General features: G+C 50.0%; 1 protein-coding gene across 1 annotated transcript in view; it reads right to left on the reverse strand.

Annotated features, from left to right (window-relative positions):
• The window catches only part of SLX9 (SLX9 ribosome biogenesis factor), a 39,586-nt gene extending 36,918 nt beyond the window's left edge, over positions 1 to 2,668 (reverse strand). The window contains exons 1-2 of the mRNA XM_062506682.1: positions 2,537 to 2,668; positions 1,211 to 1,319 (exon numbers count right to left, since the gene is read on the reverse strand). Coding sequence (XP_062362666.1) covers positions 1,211 to 1,319; positions 2,537 to 2,668 — 241 coding nt within the window. The remainder of the gene's footprint in view (positions 1 to 1,210; positions 1,320 to 2,536) is intronic.
• Positions 2,669 to 10,770: the final 8,102 nt, after the last annotated feature.

The following is a 10,770-nucleotide window of genomic DNA, read 5'->3' on the forward strand; positions in this document are numbered from 1 at the left end:
GCCAGGCACTGCACATCTGCACCATCAGCACTGCATGGGGACCAGCAGCACAGCTCTATTTATAACCCAGACATGTACAGCTGGAGCCTGCAATGAAAGGCTGGGACTGCAGGCTGCCAGCCCCCAACAACATGCTGTCTGGTTTAATTAAAGAGATGGCAACGTGCACATGCACACATACATGTCCTTTTCCCAGGAGAGTTACCAACAATGATCCCCGTGTTTCAAAAGCAGTATGTTTCACCAAGGTTTCTGTGCAGAGAGCAGGCAAATGTGTCCTCACACAACCTCCCCATCTCCTCACTCTGTGCCCAAATTTCACTGATGGGCAGCTCACCACTGCTCAGGCAACCACTTGCCCTTGTGTGATTGATATTTTTTAGTTCTGCACAAGAAAACAAAGTCACTGTAGTATTTATCTACATGAAGAAGTTAATTTAGTTTGCAAAGAAGCTATTTGGAAGTCATATGCATCTTCTGCATCAGCACAGCTTGCTGTGCTACCAGGCTCTGTCTGGTAGTTTGTTCCTTCAGGGGTTTTTTAAACATTTACGTACAGTTTGTGGAGGGCTGGGATTCAGGTCTCAGAGAGATTTTTGGAGACCTTGGAGACATTTAGAACTGCAAACTGCTCTCAAATACTAAGCTCTGTCTCACAGTGAGCAAAGAGAACATTTTCTTGTTGTGGGACTAGAAATTAAAGGGCTCTATCATGTCCCCCCTCTTTCCCCTCTCACTTTCCATACTCGCTATGAGTTAAGATTCTCCTGCCCAGGAATCCTCAAGCAAAGGACAGGAGAAGACTTGCTGCAGTCAGGCTGCTGTGAGTGAAGCACTGTTGGTACACAATGAGAACCTGCTGACAAAGTACTGGGTTTCCAATGGCTGCTGGTGAGGAGAAAGCAGCCAGAGAGCAATCCCAGAGATCAGGTCACAGCCTGGGCTCTGCTGCGTGCTCAGCCCTGGCAGCCTTTGTGTGCACAAGGATATCCCACAGAGAGCCTGAAGCTAGCTCCCCTTCTAGGGATCACTAAGCACATCCAGGCAGAAGCCCAAACAAAAACAAACCTCTTCTAAAAGCTAACACAGGAAGCAATGTTTGCACTGTAGCTCCCTGAGCTTCCTGGGACAGCCACTAAAAGCCACTGAAAATATAGTCCCCAGTGTCTGCTCACAACCTAACACATCACTCATTCAAAATACAACAAACCTGTTCTGGAGGAAATGATGCTTCTGGAGTCCAAGTCAAGCTTCTTTACTAAGGTATCAGGGTCAATTTTCAGTCCAGAAAACACACCAGAAGATGAGAAGTCCCAGTCCTTATGCAAAAGAAACATAAAGCAGGAATCAGTACATACACCACCAGGTAACACTTGTTTAAAAGAACTCAAAAATCAAACCAAACATCATCCAGACAGGAACAGTGGTAGTGAGTAGGTGTCTCTCCTGAGCAGGCAAGGTACTGTCCTACTCCCCTCACCTATCCTCCAGCTCTTCCACACAGAAGGAAGTTTCACAAAGCCTCATTTTGGACCGGTCTGCTCCTAAAAAGATTCCAGCCTCAACTCTACCTCACCTCACTCAAGTGCATTCACTCCCAGGAGAGCTGCAAACAGCATCCTTAGGAAAAGACAGATTTGTTACAGGTACACATCAATACAGGTAACCAGCAAATGAGGAGATTAGGGAATTAGAGCCTAAATCAATGGACGTTAAGCAGATTCCGTAACTACTAACAACTCATCCAATCTTCAGCATGCTTTAAGCATGCAATGCCTCCCTATGATCTGCAGTAGCTACTCTGATTGGATTAGAATTTATTACTTTAGCCAACAGTATCTACTATCACTAACACATAACTTCACAGTGGTACAAACCCAGCTGTATTTGGCACGAGCAATTCCTCCCTCCTTACAAGGATAAAACATTTACTAGTGTTCTGTCCTTGCTGTGAGGGGGCTAGGGGGAGGCACCTGAATCGTGTATCCAAACACAGCTGGGGAAAACAAAATATTCTAAATAGTTCCGTATAAAAAGCTCCTCTCCATCTGCCCTAACCTAAACCAGGAGAGGCACTGCAAGACCCCCTTGATGCACTCAAGTTACCCCACGGACACGCAGCCCAGGCACCGTGATTCCAGGAGCAGCAGCAGTGCTGGGACACGTGTGACACTGTGCCACCACCCTACGTGGCCTGGGGACACACGGCGCTGCCACGGTCCGGACTAGCAGCACTGCCACTGTCCGGACTAGCAGCACTGCCACTGTCCGGACTAGCAGCACTGCCACTGGAGCAGCAGCTGCCCAGCAGCACCAGGGGCTCCGCAGGGCTTTCACTGCCAAGAGGGACCCGGCGTGCGCCCTCCTTCCTGCCAGCCACCACGGCCAGGGCAGCACCGACACCCTGCGGCCAGCACAGCCGCACAGGAGCTCCGCTGGCGCTAGGAGTGTGCGGGGACCGGCCCTTTCGGCGAGGGCAAGGCGGAGAAGTCACCGCCGCTGGCAGCCCCCGCCCCGCGTGTCCCCGCCCTGGTACCTTCCCGGCCGCCGCGCTCCATCCGCCGGCGGCAGGGCCAGGCCCGGGTCCAGGCCCGGGGAGAGGCGGCGGGTCCTGGGAGGCGCGGGGGGCGGCGCGGTGCAGCCGCGGGCGCCGGGCCTTGCCCACCATGGCGGTGAGGGGCGGAAGGGGCCGGGCTGAAGAGGCCGAGCCTTACCCACCATGGCGGTGTGGGGCGGAAGGGGCCGGGCTGAAGAGGCCGAGCCTTACCCACCATGGCGGTGAGGGGCGGAAGGGGCCGGGCTGAAGAGGCCGAGCCTTGCCCACCATGGCGGTGAGGGGCCAAAGTAGCCGGGCCCTGCCCACCATGGCGGAGAGGGACGTGAATGGGGCCGGGCCTTGCCCACCATTGCGGTGAGGAACGGAAAGGGCCGGGCCGGACGGGGCCCGGATACCGCGGCGCTCCCGCCGGCCCGAGGGTCCGTGCCATGGCGGACTTGTGCGTGGTTGCCCACAGGTCAACTGCAGCCCGCCCGCGTTGGTTCGAGTGAACCCCCTGAGGGTGTTCAGCGTGCTTAGGTTGAATACAAGCACTGCTACAGCGTTGGAAATGATACAGCTTCCCTAAACTCATTAGTTGATCGATTACTTGTAAGCAGCGCCCACTTTGTAAGTTTCTTCACAGACTCTTACTTGGATTATTAAATCACTGAATCCTTAAGTTGGTTAACCCTGGCAAACTTCAATAAGCAGAGCCAACGTGAGTTGAAGATTGCACATCTACGATCTTAAATTTATGGCTTTTCAAGGACGTTGGAGTAACCAGAAGACACCAGAGGAGATTAAGGCCTGCAAAGTTGGAGACTCCCTGTCTGAGAAACAGATTATAAAAGGACTAAAGAATGTTGACAAAATTCGCATGAAGGGCAAGAAATTAATAAGCAATGCAGGATAGGATACTATTTAGTAAAGATAATTATGTTATTTACATCAATTTCTAGAATGTATTATATCTGTATGTGTATATATATAGGTATATATGTAACGTATAAATAAGTGAAAAAAGTTTTGTTCTGGGGTCAGTGTGGAGGCTGAAATGTTTTTAGCCACACATACACCCCTCCTGGCCAGGAATAAAGCCTTACTCACTAATACTAAAAAGGGAGTTTTAGAGTCTTATTTATCCCAAGATTTCTGGGGTTTCTTGGTAGCAGTAGCACCAGCCAGCAACCAGACCGCCACAGTAGGGCAAAAAAACAACTCTAAAACTTCCTGCCAGTGATTCTACAGTTAAAACAGTAGAAAATACCCTAGGGAGGGCCAGCACCTGCCAGACTGCAGTTATGGGCCCAAGTGCACACCACAACAAAGCAACCCAAGCCTCAGCTGCACCTTTCCACACACAGGAGGGGGTGAAATGCAAAGCTGCTTCTCCTTGCTTCAAGATGAAGAAAAAGCTGCAAGCCTGGAGCCACATTATGCTTGATCTTAACACCTGCCAGGTGCTCCCTGGTTACTACAGCTTTGTTTTCCACATCCTCTGTCCTCCCTATTTCCACCCCTCCCCCCCGCCAAGGCTGTGTTTCCCAGGGCCTGATAATTGGGCCGTAGAAGTGGACAGCTGTAAGTGCAGTCCTTGTGGATACCAAGGAAATTCAGGGAGAGGCCTCTGGGAAGGTACTTGGAAAGATCATAGAATCATGGAGTATGTTGAGCTGGAAGGAACCCATGAGGATCATTTAGTCCAACTCCTGGCCTGCACAGGACACCCCAACAGTCTCACCCTGTGACTCAGTGGCATCCAAACACTCCTGAAGCTTTTGCAGCCTTGGGACTGTGACCATTCCCTGGGGAGCCTACCAGTGCCCAACCCCCTCTCTGGGGGAAGAGCCTTGGAAGATCCCACCTAAATCTCCTCTGGTGCAGGTTCCTGTCATTTCCTCGAGTCCTGTCACTGGTCACAAGAGTGAAGAGATCAGTGTCTGGCCCTCTGCTTCCCCTTGAGAGGATGTTGAAGACATGGAATCACATAATGGTGTGGGTTGAAAGGAACCTTTCAAGACTGTCTTGTCCCACTGCCCTGCCTCTATATCAGGTTGCTCCAAGTCTAATCCAGCCTGATGTGGAACACTTCCAGAAATGGGGCATCCACAAGATTTAATGTTCATCAGGAATAGAAAATAACAACAGAAGAACTTCCCTTACCCTGCTGTAGGCTGGGTGAGCATAATTTAGGAGCAAGGACCCAAAATGACAACTCTGATCGTCAAAATCAGTGACTTGGGGAAAAAAAACCACTCTTGGCAGTGCCCAGGTGGATGCCCAGCTCCCTACTCCAGCTGCTCAAATGTATCCTGCATAAACCACAGCAGTCCTGCAGTTAGTGGTGGGGGGAAACACAATCCACACTAGTAAAAATGAAAAGATGAACCAATAAGAATAAAGGCAGCTAAAATAGGGAAGGGAATGTTTAGCAGCTTAAAATGCTTACAAAACAGGCTGATGTGCTGTGACCAAGCATATCCCTGAAGGTTGCCCACCCCCTTCACCTGAAGTACTGAAGGCCAAAATTTAATCAGAGCCTGAGGAACAGCTGGAAGGGACTGGGATATGCTAGCAAACTTCAGCTTTGGCTACAAGGACCCATGGTACATTCTTATCAGTGGTTATTCTTCTCTTTTCCTCTGCCTTCAGTCAGAGTCAGGATTGAATGCACAAGAGATGTATTTTCATGTTTGGACTCAATTGTTTATTAATTCTTATCTATAGTACAGTGAGTTCTACAGCACTTCAAGCTAACAAGCTAAAAGCGAAGAAATGTTGATGGATCTCGCTTTTAAGGCCTAACTATCCAATTAAAAGCTAACATCTATATTATTTATACTTTTGACCCAATGACCAAACTTGTGACCTGCGCTGCAGTACTTTCTATTTAACCAAAAACTACTACCCAGAACCAAGAAGAAGGAACAAGAAGGAAGAAAAAGACAATGCCCAAGAATGTCTATCCTGTCCCATACCTATTACTGTATTCCAAAATCCAAAATTCCAAACCCTTCACCGTGTGTAATTACACACTTCTATTCTAATTACACACTGGTGATTCAAACTTTATTACTCAAATATTGAAGCCTTCTCCAAGGCCTCAAGTCAAAAGCAGTGTTCTTTTGAGGGTCAGTGTTAGAAAGCATTGAAAGTTCAAAACTCCCAGGCTTCAGGGTTCCAACACGTCCTCACTGCTCCTACTGTTCCCTCTTCAGGGGCTCAGAGCTCTCCCACCCCCTTCCTGCAGCCTTGAGTCAGTTGAAGCAAAGAGGTTGGACAAACACCATGAAATAATTGAGGAGAAAAAACCAGCGTATGAAAGACCTCATGCATACAAAAGGCAAGTTACAGTGGCTCATCTCATCCAACCACACTTCCTTTCCCCAGACCCGCAGCTCCCACCACTGGCAGGAAGCTCCACCAACCTTCTGAGCTTCATGTACTGCAGCTCACCCACTCCAGGCCTGGGCAGTGCTCTGCAGCATCCAGCCTGGTTAAGTGTCCCAGCTCCAGCTGGCTCTCTCTCAGGGTCCATCCCCACCTGCATCAGGTGCTCTGATGCTCCAGTCCCACTGCCAGGACTACTGTGATGCTTTGCTGCTGCACCTGGCTGTGATGAAACCAAGCCAGGACTGTGATGTTTTCTTTACATCCATCCGGGCTTGGAAATTTTCTGCTGGTACTGCAGTCTCTTTTCTTGATGCAAAAATAAACCTATAGCTATAACACAGCAGCAAATAAACACCATATATTCTTGTAATGCCTCAGGTTGCCCTGACCATGGCAGAGAATTGGAACAAGATGGTCTGTAATGTCCTTTCCAACACAAACTCTTCTGGGATTCCATGTTAATGCAAAACAGTAACTCAACATCAGCTTGCTTGGAAGGAGAACCTACAAAGCAATTAATAAAGATTTACATTAATTAGTTTTAAAAATTCTATAATCCTGTATGTTTTCTAAATGACACTATTTATTTTTACTGTAGCGCCCTGAAGAGTTTTAAGAGAAAATTGCCAGGAGCTGGTTACTCTCTGCTCAGGGAAACACTGCTGCTGGGAGAACTTATTGAAGTTGGCACAAAAACTCTAGAAGGCTGCTTAAAAAATTCCACACACAGCCCTGAGCTTTGTCAGAGGACGGCTCCTGCATCCTTTGTCATGTGAGGAGGCCTGGCTACCCTGACACAAACATTTCAGATCTCAGCCCACAGTCTAAGAGGAACCAGTTCCCCATCTTCTCCACACCCGAGGGCTGCCAACATGAGCTAGTTTCCCCTGCTCCCAGCTTTGTTTGCCCACTGAGCTCAGTGCTGATCCCCAGCAGAAATGTGAACCATGAAAAGTTCTCATAAAGCACTGAGGTTTGGGTGGGTCCCTTTCCTGGGTGCAGTGGGAGGGCTGTAAGCCCCTGGGTGTCTCAGGGAGACCAGTCCCAGTCCCACAAGGCAGGATGCTGTGAGTCTGGCCAGGTTGAGTAGGGCTGGTGGGGGTTTTGGGGAAACGCCCTCCCACAGGCACCACTCTTGACTTCCTCTTCCCGTGCAACTACAATATAGAAATAGGAAGGAAAGATTGGGGTGCATCACGGGGCTCCTGATTCCCAGCTGCTTCTCTCAGCCTCAAACTTGAGAAGCTGAGACCATCCTCATCCCAGCCCAAATACGGGACAGAGACGAGGGCTGGAGGCCAGGCGAGTACAGCATCTCAATTTTTATGCTTCTGTTCCTCCTTTCTTGGTGGGGGGAGGTAGGCAGGCAACAAAGGGATTTCGTAGCTCTGGTGTTTCAATGGCATATTTTTATTATTCCTGATCTAACCTCTGGCCACTTGAGTTCAGGGAGTTTCAGAGAGCTTGGCATGGTGTCCCTCCTGCAGATGAGTCAGTCTGTGCAGCCTTTGCAAAGGTAGTCTGCCTGGTCTGTAACAGTTTTGCCTTTGGAGGTAGCATTGAGCCTGGAAATGTGGGCTGTTATTGTGGGCAGGATGCCAAACCTCCAAAACTCCTTTTCCTCCCTACCCCATGGGCTGAGAAAGCAGAGCAGGGAGGGTGCAGTGTGCTTTTCCCACACATGGCACTGGGCAGGGTGGCAGGGGCTGTGCTCACCTGCAGCACCAGGGCTGTGACTGCCACATTCCCCTCCCGTGAACCTCTCTCTTCCTAAGGGGATCTCCACCACTGCCTGCTGCAGGTTGCAGTGGGAAGGAGAGAAGTGGCGTGGCAGCATGGCATGAGGATGGCAGGGATGGCTGCCTGGAGGGCTCAGCACAGTGTCACCATCTGAAATGCCTGTGCACCGACCTTCCCGGGTGTCCCTGCACCCCTGAGAGCCTGGGGGAATAGCTGGGAGAGGGAACAAGACCCTCTTCTCTTCCGTCTCTCTGTGTGATGGACACATCCAATACTCTGCAGGCACGTGACCCCAAGGAGAGCAGGTCCTTCCCAGCATCTCAGTGGCTCTTGGATGCAGATGGAATGTGGGGCACACACCTCAGGTGTCAGGGAAAGCAGCCTGGTCCCCTGTTTTTGATGCTTTTTACAATGTCACAGTGACAGCTCCCAGCGTCCTGGCAGGTGAGAAGCAGAGACATGAACACACACGGTGACATCGTGTCCTGTGGCCAGCACGCGCACTGGAACGGGGCTCCTGTGAGTTGTGGGCAGTCTCTACACGGTGCATTTTGCTATCATAGCTGTCAAAGCTGTCACATCCTGCTTCACAGTGGTTTTGCACTTTCTTGGTGCTGCTCTGAGTGATCTCAAGCAGGTTGGAGGGGCCAGACTACCCAGGGCAGGACTCTGGCCCTGGCAAACTCAGCAGAACAAATCCCCTCCTTCCCTACTTCCCAGGGCAGGGCAAGGTTCCCACAGGCACCCAGAGACCTTGGTTCTCATAGCCAAGGGATGCCACAGAGTAGGCAGGGACTTGGTGCACGTAGGAGAGAGCTCACCCCACAGATCTGTCCTCTGCAGGCACTGGAGGCTGCTGGAAGGAAATACATATAAAATATATTTATATTTCCTATAACAAGACATGAGAATACATATATATCTATATATGTGTGTGTGTATACTTTTTATTTATTTAATTATATTTATTCTTTATATATTAAAATATATATATATATATATATTTATTTTTAATATTTTTCCTATGATTTATATATGCAAAATACATACAATTATATATATACACACACTGACAGTAATATTCTGCATGGACTGGGTAAGACCTGTGTATGACCACCTGGGTGGGATCTATCTGCATCACACAGCTGAGTGACAAAAGAATCAGCCCCAAGCCAAGTTACATCCACTCTCTCATCCTCACCATACCCCACTCTGCTGATTTCCCTTCTGTACTTGGGGTCTGGAGCTGCCCAGATTGCAGGGGTGGGGAGGAGCAGCTCTGCTGGGTGCCATACCTGGCATCCCTGTCACAGGATGAGGATGCCCTGGCACCAGGGATGCCTGGCAGTGTGGAGGAAGGAGCCATGGGCACTGGCACTTGTGGAAGCTCACTGTTACAAGTGGATGGTGCAGACACCACAGGATCCCCCCCGCCCCAGGATACCAGGCATGAGTGTATATCCTCCATTTTTGTGGGAAAAGAGATGTTTAGCAGAGCCCTGTTGGGAACTTGTGGCTAGCAGACTTCAAGACTCATCTCTGCTGTTGAACATTTGTTTTATTTATAGCAACAATATCACTGCTGGCATCAACACTTCCCCTTCAACCTTATTTATAACTCCCAGCTTGTTCCTCCATGCAGCACAGCAGCCAGCTCCATCCCAAAGGCAGCCCCCAGCACATCCTGAGTGCCAGAGTGCAGCTCTGCGCCCTGCCCACAGGCACAACAGCAAGGACAGCACCCAGCATTTAACTCATGCACCCTCCCTGAGGCCACCTTCACATCTTCTGGCACACAGACCCTTGGGGGACATCTTGCCCTGAGGCAGATGCGCCACTGGTGGAATATCCTGGTGGCTTCTGCAGAACGCTCTTGCTGAAGAAGAGGCGTGATCCCGAGCCATCCAAGGCATGTGGTGACAAGATCAGAGCACAGGGCCAAGAAGGACCTGGTCCTGAGGTGCCCCTGATGCCACCTTGCAGCCTTGGCCTGGAAGCAGAGCCTGGTGGCAATGTGTCCTGTTCTTAGCTGGGTTGCTCCCATCTTGGCACCCCACTTCCCATCACGGCATGGAGGTGGTTGTAAAACTCTTGCAGTTCTGCTCCTTCACACCAGGGCAAGAGGATGGACTATGTGCACCCCTTTGCTTGTTGTAAAGAAGGAAAAAACAACTTCACAGCAGAGCTCATGCAGGAGACGAGACCCAGGATCGGTGGTGACTGCAAGTCTGGGATGAGCTGAAGGGATCCAGAGAGTTGGAGGAAGTGCTGCTGAGGCCTATGTCAGTGCCCTGCTCATGCAGATTCAGGCTGAAAAGCTGCTTTGTCCTCCTCTGAAGGCTGTAAGGAGGCAGACAAAGGCAGAATCCCCATTTGTGAACCCCTGTCCCTGCACTCACCCTCCCACATACCGCATCGTAATTTCCCTCCATGACAGAAGTGTTGAACTTCCTGCTCTTGATAAGGGCAAAAAGCCATTGTGGGGGTGAAAAAGGCATCCATACGAAGCTCACAACGTGAACCCTGCTTTAAAATACTTGATAGCAGCCAGCACTGGGGGTGTGTTGAGAGTATTTCTGTATTTCTGGAGTCTGGGAGCTTTTTTTGATCCAGTTTTAGGCTTGCTCTATTTTACAAGATGAGCCTGTAAGTAGAAAACTCCAACCTCCAGCAAGAACAAGGAGGTCACAGAGCTGTATCCCATCACCACTGCACACTTCAGCATGATGGCAGGAAACACTGGGCAGGTGGAATAGCAGGAGCTCATTGAGTTTGGTCCTCACAGCATGTGTGGGACTATTGGTTTGTAGCAGAACTGGAGCCTAACTAGGCACGTTTGGTGTGTCAGTCACTGAGTTCTACAGGAAACAAAGGCAGGACCCACTTTTCTTCCCTGCAAGCTCAAACTCTGCTGGCAGAATCTGGAGGTGACAGGAATGTGTTGGGCCAGTGAAGCACAGGGCGTGCATGACACACAGACAGGGACATTGCAGCTGTGACAATAAATTACGCCCTTAAAATCTTACCGTGGGGGACTGGACTAGTAGAGAGGAAGTTGCAGGGCTCTTTGTCCAGAAGGGCTCTGGCCACCCACCATA

The sequence above is a fragment of the Cinclus cinclus genome, chromosome 21 (genome assembly GCF_963662255.1).
Source record: "Cinclus cinclus chromosome 21, bCinCin1.1, whole genome shotgun sequence".
In the NCBI taxonomy this organism is placed as follows: Eukaryota; Metazoa; Chordata; class Aves; order Passeriformes; family Cinclidae; genus Cinclus; species Cinclus cinclus.